The sequence below is a fragment of the Thunnus thynnus genome, chromosome 7 (genome assembly GCF_963924715.1).
Source record: "Thunnus thynnus chromosome 7, fThuThy2.1, whole genome shotgun sequence".
NCBI classification, from domain to species: domain Eukaryota; kingdom Metazoa; phylum Chordata; class Actinopteri; order Scombriformes; family Scombridae; genus Thunnus; species Thunnus thynnus.
In genome coordinates, this window is record NC_089523.1 from 34,888,315 (window position 1) to 34,913,903 (window position 25,589).

A 25,589-nucleotide genomic window follows, 5' to 3' on the forward strand; every position below is an offset into this window, starting at 1 on the left:
CAAACATTCACCTGCTGCAGGCAGACTGAGTCCCTCCTGACTGAGCTGAAACTCTGCTTCTGCTTCTTTTAAACTTTTCAAACAGCAGACGCCCACAGCAGCAGACTGACTTTATTATCACAGGAACCAACGCTACTGATACTGATCTCTGATTCATGTCAATAAAAGAGCCACCTTTTGTTTTGCACAAAGTGAAAATATAGCTCACTGAAAAAAAATGGCTCATGTTTAAAATAATACATGTAATAATACATGTTTTTAATATAGGAACAATATTAAATCTGCTATTGCAGTTTGGTTTCAAACATACTCTGATTTGTTACTTATTAAACTCATAGGGCCCTCATACCAGGATGTGCAGCAGCACACCGACATTCAAAAGATTACAAATAAAAGGATTACAATGTGAAAGATTATTATTGTGTACGTTAACATACTTAATTACAACAAAATTATTACATTACAAAACAAATTACATGTCATAATGCTTAGTCATAATATTTATAAGAATTAACTAATTGCAGTAATGACGGATAAAATTGTCTAACTATTTGACCAAATCGTGGCAAAACACGACAACAGATCAGACTCAGATCGACTTTTCTTCTGCATCAATACATGATGACATGAGGAACACGAGGAAATAAATGAGGTTAAAACAATGAATAAACTAACAAAGGAAATAAATCTGCAGAGCTTCTAGCTGCTGCCAGCAGCAGGATCAGAACCTTGGAGAACTGATCAAGTCCTGATAACTGTGTTAATAATTCTTTACATGATTAAAATTAATGATTTATAGTGACGATTAATTTTTGAACAATATTTAACAAATATTCTTTAACATTTTGAGAGTACAGTGATCAGGTTTCCATACTTTCAGCAATTAAAACCCTGCTGGTTTGACCTGTTACTCCATGACTCAAAACAATTTTAAAGAAACTAAAGCTGTAATTAAAAAATAAACCTTTTCAAAAACCAAACAAAAATACATTTGCAACAAATGAATGAACAAGATCTCTTAAACTGGTGGTCTGGGGCCACTGGACGGTCCAGGAGCAGCAGTGTGCTTGTTATGGATCGTGCGCTTTCACTTTGTGCACGAGCAGATCCGTTTCCTCTGCAGAGAAGCTTCCTTCTTACTACATGGTAAATGCACCATTATAATAGCAATCCGCCAAGGTTCAAGCGCACCTGGCTCTTAAAGGGAATGGGAGACGACACTCAGATTGGTTTATTGCACATTACGCCGAAAACACACCCATGATTACTAGGAGATTATGGGCAACCCCTTTGAACCATGCACCTGGCGCATCGACCATTTTTTCCGCTGTTAAAATAGCAAAAGTGGATTTGGACACACCCTAAATGCACTTGTGCCATGCGCTTTAGATCATTGAAATAGGGCCCATAAAGCCCTCTATAGATTTTCTTTTTTAAATGTTTAAATGTTCTGAATGTAAATGAATGCTAGTGTTCATAGAGTGCTTTGGTATTACTGTGTCTGATTATGGTCATATCATTAAAGCCTTTTCAGTTTGAAATTGAAATTTAATGAGACAGGGAAGTCAGTAAAAATCTTTTTGTTAGCAGAATACGCACTTTGAGTCCCGTATTTTGGAGCTCATCTCCACCTGGTATTAACATGATCTGGAAAAACAATTAAAACATATCAATCAATCAATCAATCAATCAATTTTTATTTATATAGCGCCAAATTACAACAAGTCATCTCAGGGCACTTTTCACATAAAGCAGGTCAACACCGTACTCTTTAATTTACAGAGACCCAACAGTTCCCCCCATGAGCAGCACTTGGCAACAGCGGTAAGGAAAAACTCCCCTTTAACGGGTAGAAACCTCAAGCAGAACCCGACTCTAGGTGGGCGCCATCTGCTTTGACCCGTTGGGTTGAGAGAGAGAAAGAAAGAGGGAAAGGGGGGGGGGGACAGAGTAACAACAATCATAACAATAACAATAACAGCAGCAATAGCAGCAGCAATAGCCAGGGAAGGATGCCAACAGGACTGCGAAGGACTGCGGAGGCTCAGCCCAGAACCCAGGGTTTCCTGCGAGATGAGAAAGCACAAAAAACTCCGGGGAAGAAGCAAAGTTAGTGACATGCATTGATGTTATATGAATGCATACAGATGGAGAGGAGGAGGAGGAGAGAGAGCAGTCTGGGCCTATAGCAGCATAACTAAGGGCTGGGCGAAGGCGAGCCTGGTCGGCCCTAACTATAAGCTTTATCAAAAAGGAAAGTTTTAAGCCTACTCTTAAACATAGAGAGGGTGTCTGCACCCCGGCCCAAATCTGGAAGATGGTTCCAACAATGCAATTGTTAGCTTAGCAGCAGCTAACTCAGCTGTTTTTGCATGTGTGTACACAACGGTGTCATCTGCATACATTTGTAATTCTACATCATGACACTGTTGAGGGAGATCATTAATATATAGGCTAAATAATAGGGGACCTAACACTGACCCTTGTGGAACACCCATTGTGCACTTCATGTTACTGGACAGTGTGTCACCAACTTTAACACATTGTCTCCTATTAGATAAATATGAAGACATCCATGCCAGTGCTCTAGATGAGAAGTTAAATTTAGAGAGTTTGATATTAAAAGATTATGATTGAGTGTGTCGAATGCTTAATGCAGATCTAAAGCACCAACTACTCCTCCTTTGTCAAGTCTTGATTTAATTTGCTCTATTAAGTGCAAGGTAACAGTTCAGTGGAATGATTTGCCATAAAGCCAAATTGCATACAATGTAGACCAAAATTGCTTGTATTATGAAATGTTGTCAGTTGTTTAATGAAAACTTTCTCAGCAACCTTTGAGAGTACTGGCAGTATACTTATTGGTCTGTAGTTACTGGCTTCAAGGCGGTCTCCAGATTTAAAAATAGGCTTGACAATGGCACATTTCCAGTCATCAGGAAAGGAGCTGTGTTTAAAAGACAAGTTAATTAAATGAGCAATAGGGGGAGTTAAAATATCTTTGTGTGATTTGACAAACATGGTGTCAAATGTCGAAAGCATCTCTACTTTTGGAGCTTTTTAAGGAGATGATGATTTTATTTACTTGTAACTCATTAGTTTCTAAAACCTGACCTGTAGCATCTATAGGAACAACATCCAGTTTCCTTTTTGTAATTTTTTTTCCTAACTCATATACAGACTCAAGAAAAAATTATTAAAGACAGAAGCAACAGTAAGATGATCTTCAATTCACTTTCCCTGTACTTTGAGTTTAAAATTTTGGGTCCCTCCTTGTGGGATTATCAATGTTTTTCCAGATCAATTTACTGTTGCCTTTATCCTCATTCAAAATATTGAGATAAAAACGAGATTTAGCTTCTCTTCACTCTTGGATAACTTTGTTCCTTAAACCTTTATAAATCAGCATGTCGGTGTCTCTTCTAGTTTTAATTGCCTTCCTTAGTGCAGCATCTCTAGATTTCATTAGTTTCCACAAGTTTTCATTAATCCACGGTAAATTGTTTTTATTTTTAGATTTCATCTGTATCCTTACATTAAATCTTTCCCTCACAGAGTTGATTCTGTGAGTAAAAGTATCACAGCCATAGTCCAGATCATCAGAGGACAGTACATCATCCCAGTTCAAGCTGTTAATTTCATTGGTAAATTCTTCTTGCTTAGCTCTGGGTATGCACTGAAGGATCATTGTCTTAGTTGCCGTGGTCTTCAATCTACTTTTAGTCAATTTTCTTGCACATAGGGTTAGGTTATGATCTGATAAACCAGTGCCAGAAGGGGGCCTACAGACACCTATGATGTTAAAAGACATTTGTTGGGATAACATTATTTTTATTCCACATATTCTAATGTGTTACCCACATTATAAACCACATGTTCACATTTGATGTTGTCTCTCACATAAAAAAGCACTCCTCCTCCTCTTCCATCAGGTCTGTCTCTTCTGAAACATTGGTATCCGGCACCATGAACACATGAAACCACATTTCAGTCAGACAGAGAAAGTCCAGATTTGAATTAGACACAGGATGAGTTAGCTGATTGCTCTTTGCAGTAATGCTTCTGATGTTAAAATGTCCACCGAAGGGCCGCCTCACTGCATTGTTTCAATACACAGGTGTGTCAGCAGCAGGTTTTGTGAGAGAGACACTGGACCTATCAAGGTTTCCACAGCCCAGTAGTGAAAAATTATTCATTGAGACATCATGCGTCGTGTTAACAAAGTTTAGTCTGTTAAGGGAGAAGCCCGGCTCAGAAAGTTGCTGCTCATTCATCACTGGCACCAGAGGAGTTCCAGACACACTCGGGCACAAATCAGCATCACGGTTCTGCAGCACTACAGGTGTCACTGATCCAGGATTTAGCTGAACATCTCCGGAGAGCAGGATCAGCATGCAAAGGAGACCTGCTATTCTCCAAAATGGGGTGACAGATGACCGATCCACTGGATCAGTGATTCGCTGTGGTACCTGGGCTCGTCCGCACGCAGGACAGAGGAATAGATTGCAAAATATCCCAGTAAGTCATGATGAGCATCATGCTGGCCATGATCCAGCATTTGTCTCAAGCTCAATCACTCAGTGTCCCAGTTGTTTTCCATCAGTGACACGCACAGACAATACAGCAATGATAACCAACAGTAATCAGTGAAAAATCCACAATACAGGTCTGATTACAAGCAAGTCAGCTAATATACATTCAACAAAGTACACATTTTGCATCATTTACATCATGAGTCAGGCTGAGTCACCAAGTGCACATACACAGTTATCCAAAAAAATGTCTCTACCAAAATTAAAACCAAACATACACCCTCATTACAAAGAAATGCATTTGGTCATAATTTGTTTGGGGAGAAAAATCAATCGAAAACCTTTGTTGATGTTGTCCGACCTGCATGTTTAATAACCTTACTGTCCACACAGTCACACTAAACTAGACACATCATGACTGTTGACACTGGTGGAGTTCATTTATTGCTTTTACGTTAGTAAAGCTGAACTGAATAAATGTGTCGGCTGCCCTACACTTTACCACATAACAGACGTTTGCATATCAGACGGATTTTGGACATTTTCAGCCCATACAGTACAGGAGTGAAGAGCGGCTGGCATGTTAGAAAGTATACAGATAATAAAATATCCAACACATTTGGTAAACTGCTCAATTCAAACCTGCTCAGTAATATTTGAAAAATACACCCAAATGAGAAGTTGAGCAGGGAAGCAAGGTGAGGTGTGCAGGTACTGACAGCTTTCTGTCTGGTCTGTTTAGAACCAGAAAAACAAACTCTAAGAATCTTAATGTATGTGTAAAGAATTAAAATGAGAGGAATAATGATTGAAATAACAGTGTAAATGAGTCCATAGATGTTGTTGATTGTGGTGTCAGAGCATGCCAGTTTAACAATGGAGTAGTTTCCACAGTGAAGTCTGTTAATAATGTTTCCACACAGCTGTAAAGGAGCACTCAAAGAAATCACAACAAGAATTGCAAGAAAGGGAAATAACCATGTTAAAGCGATGAGTGTGGCAACCTTCTTAGTGGTCATACGTGTGTTATATTGCAGAGGACAACAGATAGCGAGGTATCTGTCATAAGCCATGATGACTAAGTTCAACAATTCAACACACGCATAAGAGAACACACAGAAAATCTGCAGGAAACAAAAGAAAGTAGAAACAGTGTGAATGTCAGAGAGGATCTGAACCAGAAGGAATGGAAATAACCCTGTACTACCAAACAGTTCATTTACAAACAGGCTGCACAGAAAAAGGTACATAGGTTCATGTAAGCTTCTGTTCATACAGATAATCACAATGAGCAAAACATTGGCACAAACTATTAACATATATAAAGACAAAATGATCATAAAATACAAATATTTAAAAACTCCAGTGTCAACATAGGCAGAAAGTGTGAAATATGAAACCTGTGTGGAGTTGATCATGATCCTTCTGACCTAAAAACTTGTTATGTTACATTTAGATTTCTAAAGGCTTAGTTTTCCTTTAAACCTACACTGAGCTTAAGTATTAAACACACAGAGAGCATACAGTTAAGAAATGCATCATCAAGAAAACAACAAACAGTCATTCATATAAAATCTGTATCAGACTAGGGTTAAGATATTACACACTGTGTGAATCCAAACATTCACCTGCTGCAGGCAGACTGAGTCCCTCCTGACTGAGCTGAATCTCTGCTTCTGCTTCTTTTAAACTTTTCAAACAGCAGACGCCCACAGCAGCAGACTGACTTTATTATCACAGGAACCAACGCTACTGATACTGATCTCTAATGGATGTTAAAAAAAATGCACAAAGAAAAAACAGGTAGATCAAACATAACGAAAAATAATTTGTTTTCTTCCTTCACTTGAGGGAACATTTTCATTTTTATATGGATGCCTTCATCAAACATCTTGTGAATTTCACCTCCCATTCATCTCCATAAAGAAGAAGCAAGACTTCCTGTCATGAATTGATCCAACCTTGTTTGCCTCAAAATTCAATCTGATTGGCCAGACAAAGCAAAGTTCAGACTGGATGGACATCTTTTTTTCAGGAAGTGTTGATTGTTTATGTTCTTGTTAAAAACTGCACAGACAAACAATACAAACAGTGGAGCATGAGCATAAAGTGTATACTGCATTTCGGTTACACAAGATTTCCGTCCACATTATTTTGTGCAACAGATGTGTTTTCAGTAAATTAAGATGTGCTAAGTAAATTATATGGCAGGCTCAGTAAGCCTGTTTGGGTTGTTGGGCACAAACTCCAGTCCAGGATATTTATTATTGTGTGTAATGCTTGAATCTGGGACCCGGCCTTTTGCATGGATCAATCAGTTTGTCCCTCCAGCCACAGTAAAGGAGGTATGAGTCCTAGCTTTTTCTCAGAAATGTCAAGACACTGTAGGCTATGCTGCCTATAACCATGTTAGTGTGGAGGAACTAACATAGAGGAACAGGAGAATCTCAACTGCTATAGTATTAGCGAATGTGATTATTTGTTACAGGAACTAGTTGAATACACCTATACCCCTGGCCAGGAAGCCAAAGTGCACCATCCCAGACCTGTTTGGCGAGATGTTTCTCTTCCATCAGTGCAGAGCCCAGCTTGTAGCCACAGAGCACCAAGCACAGCTGAGCCAGCTGCAACACAGCTACAAGGCTGTACTGGACGAGAATTGCAGGCTGCGTCAAGACTGCCTAAGCTCAGGTACTGAGATACTCTGGTTACAGGACACCAACAGAACCCTGCGCACGCAGATCCAGTCTCTTAAGAGGAGAGCAGAGGACACTCGTGAAGAAGGCCAGGCCGGACAGATGAGCACCACTGTCGACATGGCCACCCAGGAACCAAGTGACGTTCCTGACCTCAAAGAGGTCCCTTCTCCAATCGCAACCAGCCGAAGCCTGCCCCAGGAAGCCCTCCAGGTAAAGGAGCAGATGACCGCAGTCCACTAGGAGATGCCAGCTAGTAGCCTAGCGACCCCTGGTGGTGCAGTCTCCGACCTCAACAGTACAGATGACTGTCAAGTGCCTCCATTAGCACACCCGATGGACGCAGGTGCCCCACACTCCAATGGTGCACCCCCCTCAATCCTCAACCATACCCCCCCCCCGTGTCCAGATCGAAGGTGGTGCCTGCAGGCCCCCCTTGACAGGTGAGCTGAATACATCGCAGAGCTCGCACCCCTGTCTGAACAGAACTCCATCCCCACCAGGAAGAGTAAGAAGTTGCCCTCATCGCTATGACAACCTGAGCGACTCAGGAGTCTCAGATGTTTCAGACAGTCCGCCGCCACGTCTACGCCAAGGCTTGCACACTCGACAGCTTGAGTCCCTCACAAGCAACGTCAAATGCTTCGACTCTGATAGTCAAGTAGAATTCTACCTGGGTTACCTCACCTCATGTGCCCTGCTAGAGGGCATGAAGATGACGCCGGAGTCCTGTGGATCCACACGTCAGGAGATGCCAACCTAGCACTGGAAGGAAACAAGGTGCCTCACGTAAAGGTGGACGGCAGAACAGGACCTCTCAGGCGCAGACCTCCTCGCCAGCGGGGTGGGAAACGAAACCACAGGGGTGATGACCAACCCTGACTGAACTTTTTCGGCCAATTCTACTCCCTGGATGCATGGAGCAGCCTCCACATTGAAGGGGGGTGGAGCCACCGTGGTAGTGTCCCCCCCAGTTAAGTGTAGTGTACTGTAGCCACAACCTCAGCATGCACTAACGCTTACTACCACTCCCTCCAGTACCATGGTCACCGTCAGTTTGCAGTTTGTTTTCCCCATAACCTTTGCATGCCTTAGATATTGTGTCAGGTGTGAAGTCAGGTGTAACATAGGTAAGCATAAGGTAACATAAGTTAGACTAAGTCCTTGGATCTGCTACTACTACTGCTATGCAGCCTTCACAGACACATCTGACATATAGTCTTGGCATTTCACTTCAAATCCAGTTACGACTAGGATTCACACATCTCTTAAAGGTACATTCAACACACACAGGCCAGACTGGACTCCCTCCTTCCCGTTCAGTACACCAGTCTGAACCATTCCACTGGCTGACTCCAACCTCTTTCAGGAGTGAGCCTAGTAACCTAACCACCTTTCCTTCACCTTTTCTTTTCTTTCATGACTTTTGAGTTGTGTTATTGGTGATAACTAAAGAGCAGCAAAAGGATTGTGTTGATTAATACTGAATGTACATAGGTTTGTTAGAACATTGCCCAGACTCTGCCTCTGTAATTAGCCAGACTTTGCCTCAGTCGCTGCCCAGACAAGCCTCTGTGAACTCTGAACTGTGAACTGTATGGACTATTTCAAACCTTTATTGTTCTCAGGAATATACGGACTGTTCCAGCCTTCCGCCTGTCTCAGGAGCACATGGACTGTGTAACCACCAGGTTACTTCCAACACACAGGGACTGTTCGGCCCTTGGGTTGCTCTGGAGGTTGTGGCCAGCACCCCACTCTTCTAGCTTTTTAAGCTTCATTGCTATTGTTTTGTTGTGTGGATTGACGGACCGCCGAGTCCCTTTGCTCTGCTTTACTCGGAGGAGTATTTAAAGGAGGAGTATTTGCTGCCTGTTTAGTTGTGTTCACCACACTAGACTGTTTTTGTGTTCTCGCCACTTGGGACTACTGCTGTGTTTGTGCCATCGTAAGTGAGGAAGTAAGTTGATTTGTCAATCAGAAACCAGACAGCGTGCGTTACAGACTGCCGTCTGTGCGCGTGTTCTCTGTGGACAAAGGAACCGCTTCTCTCCCCCTCACGATCGCTTTCCCTCCTCTTTCTTCCCTCTCTTGCGTGTCGCAAGAACACACGTGCGCACACACGCATACACGCACCAACACTTTTTTACTCATTTGATGGTCAGATTAACGTCGGACAAAGTGCTGCTCTATTCTACCTTATCCACCATCAGACACGTGTGTTTTACATGGAACTGGGTAAGTGCAAGACGCCGACCACCAGGCGGCGCCATCTTGCTTCTGTCTAACCAAGACACCACCCACCATCACTTCCGCTTTTTGGTTCTCACGTGATGGGACTTCCTCCCATACTCACGTCTGCATGTCTTAATATATTTTAAATAATTTTATGTTTAGTGACTTAAAGAAAATCTTACACTGAATATTTAAAAAGAATGATTCAAACCAAACTGTATTCTTATTGTTATATTAAAAACTTTATTTTAAAGTCATAGCTTTAATATAAATTTTACAGACAGTGTTGACACAACTTTTATCAAATGTGTTTTTTGATAATTTTTTTTATCATTACTTGGGTTGAGCAAATATCAGTGTTTCCAATGTATTGTTGATTTGCTGCTTATCAAAACAGCTTTGCCTCTAATAAAATAAACAACATCTGTTGTATTATTATAATGTTCCTCTATACATTATATGCATTTCAAAATACAGTGCAATGAGAAAATGTGCATTCATTTGAAATTGTCATGAAAAACTGAATCCACTCCCAAGGTGTAGCGTGTGAATGCACAGCTGGTGTTCAGCTGAATCTAAAGTGTCAGACTTTAGATCTTTTAAAACCACAAATGTATTTTCAGTGTGTGGGAAACACTCTGTTGGATGGATGGTCTTTACATTATTGTCCTACATTTAAGCAAAGACAAGACTTTTACATATAATGCGGATTTTGGACATATTCAGGCCGTACAGTAAAGGATGGAAAAGTGGCTGGCATGTGAGCCAGTATAACGACAAAAAGATTCGCAGAATATTGGGTAGATTGTTCATATTAAACCTGCTTTGTACTATTTCAAAACCACCTCCACATGAAAAGTTCAGCAGAGAGATAAGGTGAGGTGTGCAGGTACTGGCAGCTTTTTTTCTGGTCTGTTTAGAACCAGAAAAACATATTTTTAAAATCTTAATGTAAGTGAAAATAATTAGAATTAGAGGACAAAAGACTGAGAGCGAAGTAACAAAGAGTCCGTAGATGTTATTGATTGTTGTATCGGAACATGCCAGTTTGACAATAAAGTAGTTATCACAGTACACTTTCTTAATAATGGTCCCACACAGCTGTAAGGAGTTAGTCAAGGATGTCATCACAAAACACAGTAACATAGGGCATAACCATGTTACAGCAATAAGAATGGCAATTTTGTTAAATGTCATACGTGTGTTATATTGCAGAGGACAACAGATAGCGAGGTATCTGTCATAAGACATGATGGCTAAGTTTAAATATTCAACACCACCATAAGAGTATAAAACGAAATTTTGCAGGAAACAAAGGGGAGCAGAAACAGTGTGAATGTCAGAGAGGATCTGAACCAGAAGGAATGGAAACAACCCTGTACTACCATACAGTTCATTTACGAACAGGCTGCACAGAAAAAGGTACATAGGTTCATGTAAGCTTCTGTTCATACAGATAACCACAATGAGCAAAACATTGGCACAAATAATTAACATATATAAAGACAAAGTGACCATAAAAAGTAAGTATTTAAAAACTCCAGTGTCAAAGTAGGCACCAAGTGTGAAATATGAAACCTGTGTAGAGTTGATCATGCTCCTCATATAACACTGTTCATGAACTAATCAGTGTTACATTTTGTTATAGTCAAACTTTAACCTTAAGCACTGTGCCTGCTTGGAAGTGTGTGCAGTTAGTGTTAAACACCCTTGTAGTATTCAGATTACGCAAAGAAATAAAATTCATCATCAAGACATTTGCCTGCTGTAGTCAGACTGTGACTCCCTCCTAACTGAGCTGAAACTCTGCTTCTGCTTCTTTTAAATGTTTCAGACAGAAGACGCCCACAGCAGCAGACTGACCTCACTGTCTAACACGTCAGCTGGGTTGAGATCTGGTGACTGTGAAGGTCATAACATATGATTCACATCATTTAATACTCATCAAACCATTCATTGTCATCCTGGAAGAGACCACTCCCATCAGGATAGACATGTTTCATCACAGGATAAAGCTGATCACTCACAACTACTTTGTATTGATTAGCAGTGACCCTTCCCTCTAAGGGGACAAGTGGACCCAAACCATGCCAACAAAATGCCCCCCACAGCATAACAGAGCCCCCAGACGCTCTCACTGTAGGGGTCCAGCATCCAGACCTGAACCAGACACCTTCACGGTAGCAGCCTTATTTTTAATTACTCACAAGACAATTGATGTACTGTATGTGTAAATAAGATCTATTTAACAAAATAATAACTAAACAGAACTGTTCCTGATCTGACATATATGCTATGATATGATATGATATGATATATGATATGATATGATATATGATATATGATATGATATATATTATATTATATATGATATGATATTATATGATATATGATATGATGATATATGATACGATATATGATATGATATGATATATGATATGATATGATATGATATGATATGATATATGATATGATACAATATATGATATGATACAATATATGATATGATACGATATATGATATGATATAATATATGATATGATATATGATATATAATATATGATATATGATATGATATGATGTGATATGATGTGATATGATATGATATGATATGATATATGATATATGATATATGATATATGATATGATATGATATGATATATGATATATGATATGATATATGATATATGACATGATATGAAATGATATATATGATATCATATGCACCAGTCTGCACCATTCCACTGGCTGACTCCAACCTCTTTCAGGAGAGAGCCTAGTAACCTAACCACCTTTCCTTCACCTTTTCTTGTCTTTCATGACTTTTGAGTTTTGTTATTGGTGATAACTAAAGAGCAGCAAAAGGATTGTGTTGATTAATACTGAATGTACATAGGTTTGTTAGAACATTGCCCAGACTCTGCCTCTGTAATTAGCCAGACTTTGCCTCAGTCGCTGCCCAGACAAGCCTCTGTGAACTCTGAACTGTGAACTGTATGGACTGTTTCAAACCTTTGTTGTTCTCAGGAATATACGGACTGTTCCAGCATCCCGCCTGTCTCAGGAGCACATGGACTGTGTAACCACCAGGTTACTTCCAACACACAGGGACTGTTCGGCCCTTGGGTTGCTCTGGAGGTTGTGGCCAGCACCCCACTCTTCAGACCAAAGGGGGGATGTTGGGCCTCATCTTCCATGTGCATCAGACAAAGGCAGGCCTGCATGCAAGTCACAAAGCCTGATAACAGGAAAGAGCGCCAGGACAGACAAAGAGAGTCCATTTTGGACTCCATATCCCAACATGCACTGCCAGTTCGCACCTAGGTGCTAAACTGGAAACGATCTCAACCACAGTCTCTCATTGGCAGAGACGCTCCAGCACAGAGGAAGGCACACAGAGGAAAACGCACTCCATTGTGAACTGATCTGGGGGAAGCCTCACTGCCTCCGTGAGCCAGTTTACTGAAGGAGGTGACCCCATGCACGTGTTTTTCCCCCACCAACTGGAAGACTCTCCCGTCGCCGGACGAGACGAGACTTCTCCCATGTTCACCCGAACATCATCCCTGGATCCAAGAGAGACCACTGCTGCAACCAACACTCTCACCACTTGAAGAAGAAAGAAACAGATTTTCTTCAGGAAGACGCGGATAACTTCTGAGTTGATTCTGCTGTTTTCTCCGCAACGCCCACCGAGAATCAGCTGCCGTGAAGCCCGCTGATAGCGCGAAGACGGCACTGTCAGCGTCCGAGCCAAGGAACCGAGCCGGACTGAAAGATGGACTTAACACACACCCTGCTCGCTTTCTGAAGCGACCAAGTAATAGGTTTAGTGTTAGTTTGTGTGTTCTTTTCAGCCTCAGTGCTGTTGTTAACTTTAGCTTTTTAAGCTTCATTGCTATTGTTTTGTTGTGTGGATTGACGGACCGCCGAGTCCCTTTGCTCTGCTTTACTCGGAGGAGTATTTAAAGGAGGAGTATTTGCTGCCTGTTTAGTTGTGTTCACCACACTAGACTATTTTTGTGTTCTCCCCACTTGGGACTACTGCTGTGTTTGTGCCATCGTAAGTGAGGAAGTAAGTTGATTTGTCAATCAGAAACCAGACAACGTGCGTTACAGACTGCCGTCTGTGCGCGTGTTCTCTGTGGACAAAGGAACCGCTTCTCTCCCCCTCACGATCGCTTTCCCTCCTCTTTCTTCCCTCTCTTGCGTGTCGCAAGAACACACGTGCGCACACACGCATACACGCACCAACACTTTTTTACTCATTTGATGGTCAGATTAACGTCGAACAAAGTGCTGCTCTATTCTACCTTATCCACCATCAGACACGTGTGTTTTACACGGAACTGGGTAAGTGCAAGACGCCGACCACCAGGCGGCGCCATCTTGCTTCTGTCTAACCAAGACACCACCCACCATCACTTCCGCTATTTGGTTCTCACGTGACGGGACTTCCTCCCATACTCACGTCTGCATTTAAGCCCACGGCGTCATCACACCAGATCACATCGCCATCTTGTCTCTCTCTCACACACACACACACACACACACACACACACACACACACACACATGCATTCACCTGCATGTGTTCAACCCTGTACATAACTGTTGTGTTTTGCTTTGGTAGAAATATATTTTGGTACAGTAGTTTATTGATCAGAGCAAAGTTAACTTTGTTAATTGTGCTAAGTTTAATAAACACTGTTATATCTTTAAAGAGAAGTTCTTTTGTCATTATTGTGTTTAACATATTGTGAAAAGTGGCTGATTGAAGGAGTCACAGCTTGAATTCTTTGTTCACCTGTGAATGTTGATCTCTCTCAGATGTTACCGTTCTAGGTGAACTCTTTTATGAGACTACCTTGTTTGGTTATTGGTCCCAGCTTCCAGATGGTGCCCCGTAGTTATTAATTCATATTAATAATTCTATTATTTTTTATAATTAATAGTTATCTCTGATAATTATTAATTATTGCTAATAACCAACCGTGCTCCTCACATATCGGACAGTTGTGTTCCTGCCTGTGAGGTTCTTTAACAGTTGGTGCCCGAATTATTAATTAATATTAATAATATCTTGATTTCATAATTAATGATTATGTATGATAATTATGAATTATTACTACTAATAAAATGCACTCCTACCAGTACCAACATATGTTAGCTTATTTATGTATTTATAAATATAAAAAATATGAAAAATCAAATTGACACATTTTATAGAACATAATTTCTGATGTCTCTTTGAAATAATTTATAATTAACACCAAAAAGAAATAAATATGTCACTTATATATCATATATATCAATCATTTGATCTGCTTAGAACTAGGAGATGTTTGAAGTTTGTTTTCTTGAGTAAATTTAAAGTGCAGTAGTAATAGATGTCTTAATATATTTTAAATAATTTTATGTTCAGTGACTTAAAGAAAATCTTACACTGAATATTTAAAAAGAATGATTCAAACCAAACTGTATTCTTATTGTTATATTAAAAACTTTATTTTAAAGTCATAGCTTTAATATAAATTTTACAGACAGTGTTGACACAACTTTTATCAAATGTGTTTTTTGATAATTTTTTTATCATTACTTGGGTTGAGCAAATATCAGTGTTTCCAATGTATTGTTGATTTGCTGCTTATCAAAACAGCTTTGCCTCTAATAAAAAAACAACATCTGTTGTATTATTATAATGTTCTTCTATACATTATGTGCATTTCAAAATACAGTGCAATGAGAAAATGTGCATTCATTTGAAATTGTCATGAAAAACTGAATCCACTCCCAAGGTGTAGCGTGTGAATGCACAGCTGGTGTTCAGCTGAATCTAAAGTGTCAGACTTTAGATCTTTTAAAACCACAAATATATTTTCACTGTGTGGGAAACACTCTGTTGGATGGATGGTCTTTACATTATTGTCCTACATTTAAGCAAAGACAAGACTTTTACATATAATGCGGATTTTGGACATATTCAGGCCGTACAGTAAAGGATTGAAAAGTGGCTGGCATGTGAGCCAGTATAACGACAAAAAGATTCGCAGAATATTGGGTAGATTGTTCATATTAAACCTGCTTTGTACTATTTCAAAACCACCTCCACATGAAAAGTTCAGCAGAGAGATAAGGTGAGGTGTGCAGGTACTGGCAGCTTTTTTTCTGGTCTGTTTAGAACCAGAAAAACATATTTTTAAAATCTTAATGTAAGTGAAAATAATTAGAATTAGAGGACAAAAGACTGAGAGCGAAGTAACAAAGAGTCCGTAGATGTTATTGATTGTTGTATCGGAACATGCCAGTTTGACAATAAAGTAGTTATCACAGTACACTTTCTTAATAATGGTCCCACACAGCTGTAAGGAGTTAGTCAAGGATGTCATCACAAAACACAGTAACATAGGGCATAACCATGTTACAGCAATAAGAATGGCAATTTTGTTAAATGTCATACGTGTGTTATATTGCAGAGGACAACAGATAGCGAGGTATCTGTCATAAGACATGATGGCTAAGTTTAAATATTCAACACCACCATAAGAGTATAAAACGAAATTTTGCAGGAAACAAAGGGGAGCAGAAACAGTGTGAATGTCAGAGAGGATCTGAACCAGAAGGAATGGAAACAACCCTGTACTACCAAACAGTTCATTTACGAACAGGCTGCACAGAAAAAGGTACATAGGTTCATGTAAGCTTCTGTTCATACAGATAACCACAATGAGCAAAACATTGGCACAAATAATTAACATATATAAAGACAAAGTGACCATAAAAAGTAAGTATTTAAAAACTCCAGTGTCAAAGTAGGCACCAAGTGTGAAATATGAAACCTGTGTAGAGTTGATCATGCTCCTCATATAACACTGTTCATGAACTAATCAGTGTTACATTTTGTTATAGTCAAACTTTAACCTTAAGCACTGTGCCTGCTTGGAAGTGTGTGCAGTTAAAGTGTTAAACACCCTTGTAGTATTCAGATTACGCAAAGAAATAAAATTCATCATCAAGACATTTGCCTGCTGTAGTCAGACTGTGACTCCCTCCTAACTGAGCTGAAACTCTGCTTCTGCTTCTTTTAAATGTTTCAGACAGAAGACGCCCACAGCAGCAGACTGACCTCACTGTCTAACACGTCAGCTGGGTTGAGATCTGGTGACTGTGAAGGTCATAACCTTCTAATGATTCACATCATTTAATACTCATCAAACCATTCATTGTCATCCTGGAAGAGACCACTCCCATCAGGATAGACATGTTTCATCACAGGATAAAGCTGATCACTCACAACTACTTTGTATTGATTAGCAGTGACCCTTCCCTCTAAGGGGACAAGTGGACCCAAACCATGTCAGCAAAATGTCCCCCACAGCATAACAGAGCCCCCAGACGCTCTCACTGTAGGGGTCCAGCATCCAGACCTGGACCAGACGCCCTCACTGTAGCAGCCTTATTTTTAATTACTCACAAGACAATTGATGTACTGTATGTGTAAATAAGATCTATTTAACAAAATAATAACTAAACAGAACTGTTCCTGATCTGACATATATGCTATGATATGATATGATATATGATATGATATATGATATGATATATGATATGATATGATATATGATATGCAATGATATATGATATATGATATGATATGATATGATATGATATATGATATGATATGATGTATGATATTATATATGATATATATGATATTATATGATATTATATATGATATATTATATTATATATGAAATTATATGATATATGATATGATATGATTTATGATATATGATATGATATATTATATTATATGATATATGATATGATATGATATGATATATGATATATGATATGATATATGATATGATATTATATGATGTAAGATATGCTATTATATGATATATGATATATGATATGATATATATGATATGATATATGATATGATATTATGTGATATATAGTATGATATGATATGATATATATTATATATGATATGATATATGATATATGATATGATATATGATATGATACGATATATGATATGATATATGGTATATAATATATGATATGATATGATGTGATATGATATGATATATGATATGATATGATATATGATATGATATATGATATATGATATGATATGATATATGATATATGATATGATATATGATGTGATATGATATGATATAATATGATATATGATATGATATGATATATGATATGATGATATGATATGATATATATGATATGATATATGATATGATATATGATATGGTATATGATATGATATGATATATGATATGATATGATATATGATATGATATATGACATGATATATGATATATGATATGATATATGATATGATATATGATATATGATATGATATATGAGATATGACATATGATATGATATATGATATATGATATATGATATATGATATGATATATGATATATGACTTATGACATATGATATGATATATGATATGATATATGATGTGATATATGATATATGATATGATATATGATATGATATGATATATGATATGATATATGATATATGATATGATATGATATATGATATATGATATGATATGATATAAGATATGATATATGATATGATACGATATGATATGATATGATATATGATATATGATATATGATATGATATATGATATGATATATGATATGATATGATATATGATATATGATATGATATATGATATGATATATGATAAATGATATGATATATATGATATGATATATGATATGATATATGATATATGATATATGATATGATATGATGTGATATGATATATGATATGATATGATATGATATATGATGTGATATGATATGATATGATATATGATATGATATGATATGATATATGATATGATATATGATATGATATGATATATATGCTATATGATATGATATGATATGATATATGATATGATATATGATATATGATGTGATATATGATATGATATATGATATGATATGATATGATATATGATATGATATATGATATGATATATGATATGATATGATATATGATATATGATATATGATATATGATATGATATATGACATATGATATTATATATGATGTGATATATGATATATGATATGATATATGATATATGATATATGATATATGATATATGATATGATATATGACATATGACATATGATATGATATATGATGTGATATATGATATATGATATGATATATATCATATCATATTATATATGATATGATATATGATATGATATATGATATATGATATGATATGATATGATATGATATGATATATGATAGGATATGATATGATATATGATATGATATAAGATATGATATATGATATATGATATGATATGATATATGATATGATATGATATATGATATGATATATGATATATGATATATATGATATGATATGATATGATATGATATATGATATATGATATGATGTGATATGATATATGATATGATATGATATGATATGATATGATATATGATGTGATATGATATGATATGATATGATATGATATGATATATGATATGATATGATATGATATGATATGATATGATATGATATATGATATATATGATATGATATGATATGATATGATATATGATATATGATATGATGTGATATGATATATGATATGATATGATATGATATGATATGATATGATATGATATATGATATGATACATCAAAATACAAGGACAATTTAACAGTTAAAGTCACAAAGTCATTACAGATTTCATCATAAATCTGTTCCTGAATTTAGTCCTGACCTGAGCCACAAAAATCACTTATGTTTGCAATTTCATGCCAAAATGGACACCAGAATTGTAATACACAACAGGTACCTGGCCTCACTTAAATGACGTATATGCAGCTGTCTTGCTGTGTGAGTGATAAGTCTCAGAAATATTACATTTGTAACGGGGCAACTATGCCGTCCCCAATTTTTCAGACTCATGAAGTTCTGTTCTTTGAGAATTTCTGGCGTGTGACAATTTGGAGAATTTTTTAGAACTTGTATATTATTAGTGTCCTCACATCAAGGCAAAATGGTAAATTGTTTTTCCTTTTAATAAATGATGTTATTATATTAATAAATTATTAGAATGCTAGTAAAAAAATTAGTAAATTAATATATGTATGTGTGTGTGTTTGATCCAATCCCCTGGTGAGAGCATTAACACTATTTATGTTGTGAAATTTACAGTTGCTTAATAAAGTGTTGGCTGTTAGAAAAGTGGTCTGGACTGTTGTACTCAATGCACCAGTAGACACAGACCAGTCTGTCATTCAGCACTTAACTATTCAAGAATGATATAAGATCAACAAAACTGGCACCAATCAGAAATCAGTAACAGTTGGCACAAACAATCAAAATATATGAAGACATAAAACAGTGAAAGTGTGTCTCATTTGACGATGAGAATCTGGGAGTTATCTTTGATCAGGATATGTCCTTTAACTCCCACATAAATCAAATTTCAAGGACTGCTTTTTTTCACTTACGTAATATCACAAAAATCAGGCACATCCTGTCCCTAAAAGATGCAGAAAAACTAGTTCACGCATTTGTTACTTCTAGGCTGGATTATTGCAATTCCTTATTATCAGGCTGCCCTAACAAGTCTCTAAAGACTCTCCAGCTGGTCCAGAATGCAGCGGCACGTGTATTGACTAAAACTAGAAAAAGAGACCACATTTCTCCCATTTTAGCTTCACTACATTGGCTTCCTGTAAAATCTAGAATAGAATTTATAATCCTTCTCCTAACTTACAAAGACCTTAATGGTCAGACACCATCATATCTTGAAGAGCTCATAATACCGTATTATCCCACTAGAACACTGTGCTCCCAGTATGCAGGCTTACTGGTGGTCCCTACAGTCTTTAAAAGTAGAATGGGAGGCAGAGCCTTCAGCTATCAGGCTCCTCTTCTATGGAACCATCTACCAGATTCAGTCCGGGGTGCAGACACCCTCTCTATGTTTAAGAGTAGGCTTAAAACGTTCCTTTTTGATAAAGCTTATAGTTAGGGCCGACCAGGCTCGCCTTGGATCAGCCCTTAGTTATGCTGCTATAGGCCTAGACTGCTGGGGGACTTCCCATGATGCACTGAGCTCCTCTCTCCTCCTCCTCCTCTCCATCTGTATGCATTCATGTAACATCAATGCATGTCACTAACTTTGCTTCTTCCCCGGAGTTTTTTTGTGCTTTCTCATCTCACAGGAAAACCTGAGTCCCGGGCCGAGCCTTCGAGGTCCTTCACAATCCTGATGGCATCCTTCCCTGGCTGTTGCTGCTTGTCCTTGTTGTTGTTGTTGTGATTGTTTTTCTTCTGTCCCCCCTCCCCCTTTCCCTCTCTCTTTCTCTCTCTCAACCCAACCGGTCAAAGCAGATGGCCGCCCACCAAGAGCCGGGGTCTGCTTGAGGTTTCTACCCGTTAAAGGGGAGTTTTTCCTTACCGCTGTCGCCAAGTGCTGCTCATGGGGGAATTGTTGGGTCTCTGTAAATTAAAGAGTACGGTCTTGACCTGCTCTATGTGAAAAGTGCCTTGAGATGACTTTTGTTGTGATTTGGTGCTATATGAATAAAAATTGATTGATTGATTGATTGATTGATGAGGTCTGCCTGCTGATGTGGGCGTTCCCTGACTTGAAAAGGTTAAAAGGAGCAGAATCAGTGTCTCAGTTCACTTGAGGGGGGGTGACAGTGTGACTACAGCAGGTCAGCAGACGAATGTGAATGTCTTAATCTGTGTTATACTGACTTTGAATAAGGTAACGGCAAGCTTGACATATGTGTGATATATATGTGTTTCTATTCTGGTGGATCTGTTTAGTGTTATTACAGTGATGTGTGTTTAAATGTTGATGCTTTAGCTGCACATTTTCTTTCACAATCATGCATTTAAACTTGTTAAACTTTCACAAAGCTGTGAGAAAGTGTAAAATAATTACTGCAACATGTTCATCTGCCAAACTGTGTTAATAATGCTTGAAGAACCAAATGAAGGATCATGTTAAACTCCACACAGGTTTCATATTTCACACTTGCTGCCTACTTTGACACTGGAGTTTTTAAATATCTATACTTCCTGATTATTCTGGCTTTTTATATCGCAATAGTTTGTTCCAATGTTTTTCTCATTGTGGTTATCTGTATGAACAGAAGCTTACATGAACCTATGTACCTTTTTCTGTGCAGCCTGTTTGTAAATGAACTGTTTGGTAGTACAGGGTTGTTTCCATTCCTTCTGGTTCAGATCCTCTCTGACATTCACACTGTTTCTGCTCCTTTTTGTTTCCTGCAGATTTTCTGTTTGTACTCTTATGGAAGTATAGAACTTCTGACCTTAGCCATCATGTCTTATGACAGATACCTCGCTATCTGTTACCCTCTGCAATATAACACACATATGACACCTAATAAGATTGCCAAGCTTACTGCTCTAATATGGATCTATCCCATTCTTATTAATATTTTCATCGTGGCTTGTCTGACTGTCCCTTTGCAGCTGTGTGGAAACATCATTAACAAAGTTTACTGTGACAACTATTACGTTGTCAAACTGGCCTGCTCTGACACAACAGTCAATAACATTTTTGGACTTTGTCACATGTTCACCGTAATCTTTGGTCTTATACTTTTAATTCTTTACACATACATGAGGATTCTTAAAGTCTGTTTTTCTGGTTCTAAACAGACCAGAAGGAAAGCCGTCAGTACCTGCACACCTCACCTTGCTTCCCTGCTCAACTTCTCTTTTGGAGCTTTCTTTGAAATAGTGCAAGGCAGATTTAATATGAGCAGAGTACCAAATATGTTGCGCATTATTTTATCATTATACTGGCTTACATGCCAGCCGCTCTTCAACCCTGTACTGTATGGACTGAATATGACCAAAATACGCATCATATGCAAGAGTCTTGGTAAAAGAATGTAGAATACTGATGTCATCTGTCATCTAACAAATCTGTTCCTCTGGAATAACCAGTAAAAACACAAACTAACAATAGAAGTGTTAACAGTGATGAGGACTGTATAATGTGTCTGAAATGTGTCCTAAATGATGTCAAATTAAACATGTAAAGAGTTGCTTTGAATCTCTGACAGGTTTCAGTCACTAAAAATCAGTTCCCTAAACTGATTCTTGAGACGAATTCTCAAATGTTGAAAGATCTTTTAGTCGTTAAAGTCAGTCTATCGTCTGAACTGTGTAGTTTATTCATAAGTTTAGTGAATCCTGATGTGTGAGATGGCTTCAGCCTTCACCAGTGACTCATTATTTTGTTGCTGTATTAGCACTTGAATACTTTCAGTTTTTATTATTTATTCTAACTTAAAGACAAACGAATTAAAGATTTTAAATTTAGTCTAGAATATATGTTGATGTCCTACACAGTCTCCAAAACATGTAGAAGTGGTCTTCTCTAATGCAGCCATGAGGAATCTGTGGTCCATTGAACACTAATTCTTCATTCAGAACATACTGCTCATGAGTGTACATGGATGTTATTCCTGTAATAGTTTGACGAAAAGACTCAACTCAACAACAAATGTTTTTGATGCCCATATTTAAAATAAGTTACAAACAATTCATCAATTAGAGTCTTTTCTGTACATTTGTTTTCTTAACACCTCTTTTAAAGGGTAAAATTGACAAAATGCAGAGCAGTGACTCCTCCTGGAGTCAACACAATAGTTCACTTCTTTAGTTTTGTAGAGGCTTGATTTTAAGAAGAAATTTGATTCCCTTTCCCCTGCACCACCCCGCACCTGTCTATTTTCTAATATTTATCAAGTTGAAGTGATTTTATCAGGTTGTGCTTATGTGTTATGTTGTGAACGTGTAAACTGTATCTACAAAAACTGATCAAGGTCCCTGGTTTCACAATATGTATTTACAGATTCAGTAGGCAGAGAAATACAATAAATAAATCAATAAAACATAACTTGTGTCTGTTTGGTTTTTAGTCAATTTGGAAACAGTTTTTGTCTTTTGAGCAGGTCGATAGATCGCGGTCACATCTCCTTTAAGATAAGAGTATGCACGCACATCCAAACTGAAGCGAGCAGGTGCTGAGCCGAATATGAGCAAAAAGTCAAAAAACAAAGACATAGCTTGCACACCACAGGGCTCCAATGTCCACCTGAATTTGTTGCACAAAGATGACGTTTCGAGCACACCTGGTCTTCATCAGACTCAAATGACAATAGCACAACACCATTTTAGACAAGTCACATGATGTGGTCACATGACCCTTAACTCCAAAGTGACCCAAATACATCCCAGGGGTAACAATTCGGGATGTGCAGAGAGCCCAGTATTGATATGATATGATATGATATATGATATGATATATGATATGATATATGATATGATATGATATATGATATATGATATGATATGATATATGATATGATATGATATGATATATGATATATGATATGATATATGATATATGATATGATATGATATGATATATGATATATGATATGATATATGATATATGATATATGATATGATATGATATATGATATGATATGATATAATATGATATATGATATGATATGATATATGATATGATATGATATGATATATGATATATGATATGATATGATATATGATATATGATATGATATATGATATATGATATGATATATGATATGATATATGATATGATATATGATATATGATATGATATATGATATATGATATATGATATATGATATGATATGATATAATATGATATATGATATATGATATGATATGATATGATGTGATATGATATATGATATGATATATGATATGATATGATATGATATATGATATATGATATGATATGATATATGATATGATATGATATGATATATGATATATGATATATGATATGATATATGATATATGATATATGATATATGATATGATATATGATATGATATATGATATGATATGATATGATATGATATATGATATATGATATATGATATGATATATGATATATGATATATGATATATGATATGATATATGATATGATATGATATGATATGATATATGATATATGATATGATATATGATATATAATATGATATATGATATATGATATATGATATGATATCATATATGATATGATATGATATGATATGATATGATATGATATATGATATGATACATCAAAATACAAGGACAATTTAACAGTTAAAGTCACAAAGTCATTACAGATTTCATTATAAATCTGTTCCTGAATTTAGTCCTGACCTGAGCCACAAAAATCACTTATGTTTGCAATTTCATGCCAAAATGGACACCAGAATTGCAATACACAACAGGTACCTGGCCTCACTTTAATGACGTATATGCAGCCGTCTTGCTGTGTGAGTGATAAGTCTCAGAAATATTACATTTGTAACGGGGGAACTATGCCGTCTCCAATTTTTCAGACTCATGAAGTTCTGTTCTTTGAGAATTTCTGGCGTGTGACAATTTGGAGAATTTTTTAGAACTTGTATATTATTAGTGTCCTCACATCAAGGCAAAATGGTAAATTGTTTTTCCTTTTAATAAATGATGTTATTATATTAATAAATTATTAGAATGTTAGTAAAAAAATTTGTAAATTAATATATGTATGTGTGTGTGTTTGATCCAATCCCCTGGTGAGAGCATTAACACTATTTATGTTGTGAAATTTACAGTTGCTTAATAAAGTGTTGGCTGTTAGAAAAGTGGTCTGGACTGTTGTACTCAATGCACCAGTAGACACAGACCAGTCTGTCATTCAGCACTTAACTATTCAAGAATGATATGAGATCAACAAAACTGGCACCAATCAGAAATCAGTAACAGTTGGCACAAACAATCAAAATATATGAAGACATAAAACAGTGAAAGTGTGTCTCATTTGACGATGAGGTCTGCCTGCTGATGTGGGCGTTCCCTGACTTGAAAAGGTTAAAAGGAGCAGAATCAGTGTCTCAGTTCACTTGAGGGGGAGTGACAGTGTGACTACAGCAGGTCAGCAGACGAATGTGAATGTCTTAATCTGTGTTATACTGACTTTGAATAAGGTAACGGCAAGTTTGACATA

At 37.0% G+C, this 25,589-nt stretch overlaps 4 protein-coding genes across 4 annotated transcripts; 1 reads left to right on the forward strand and 3 right to left on the reverse strand.

The window, feature by feature from the left end:
- Window positions 1-5,023: 5,023 nt before the first annotated feature.
- Window positions 5,024-5,950, reverse strand: LOC137186824 (olfactory receptor 11A1-like). The gene has a single exon (XM_067595860.1). It carries the CDS (start codon window positions 5,948-5,950, stop codon window positions 5,024-5,026), a length of 927 nt encoding a protein of 308 aa, XP_067451961.1.
- A 4,188-nt stretch (window positions 5,951-10,138) lies between these two features.
- On the reverse strand, window positions 10,139-11,068 carry LOC137186662 (olfactory receptor 6E1-like). Its single transcript, XM_067595735.1, has one exon. The coding sequence runs from the start codon at window positions 11,066-11,068 to the stop codon at window positions 10,139-10,141; it is 930 nt and encodes a 309-aa protein (XP_067451836.1).
- Window positions 11,069-15,398: 4,330 nt separating this feature from the next.
- Window positions 15,399-16,328, reverse strand: LOC137186663 (olfactory receptor 6E1-like). Its single transcript, XM_067595736.1, has one exon. It carries the CDS (start codon window positions 16,326-16,328, stop codon window positions 15,399-15,401), a length of 930 nt encoding a protein of 309 aa, XP_067451837.1.
- A 5,176-nt stretch (window positions 16,329-21,504) lies between these two features.
- LOC137186664 (olfactory receptor 11A1-like) lies at window positions 21,505-22,443 on the forward strand. The gene has a single exon (XM_067595737.1). It carries the CDS (start codon window positions 21,517-21,519, stop codon window positions 22,441-22,443), a length of 927 nt encoding a protein of 308 aa, XP_067451838.1. The 5' UTR covers window positions 21,505-21,516.
- Window positions 22,444-25,589: the final 3,146 nt, after the last annotated feature.

Excerpts from the sequence above, each read along its gene's own strand:
- LOC137186663 (XM_067595736.1), bottom strand. The coding sequence starts at position 16,328 with ATGAGGAGCATGATCAACTCTACACAGGTTTCATATTTCACACTTGGT.
- LOC137186662 (XM_067595735.1), bottom strand. The coding sequence starts at position 11,068 with ATGAGGAGCATGATCAACTCTACACAGGTTTCATATTTCACACTTGGT.
- LOC137186824 (XM_067595860.1), bottom strand. The coding sequence starts at position 5,950 with ATGATCAACTCCACACAGGTTTCATATTTCACACTTTCTGCCTATGTT.
- LOC137186664 (XM_067595737.1), top strand. The coding sequence starts at position 21,517 with ATGTTAAACTCCACACAGGTTTCATATTTCACACTTGCTGCCTACTTT.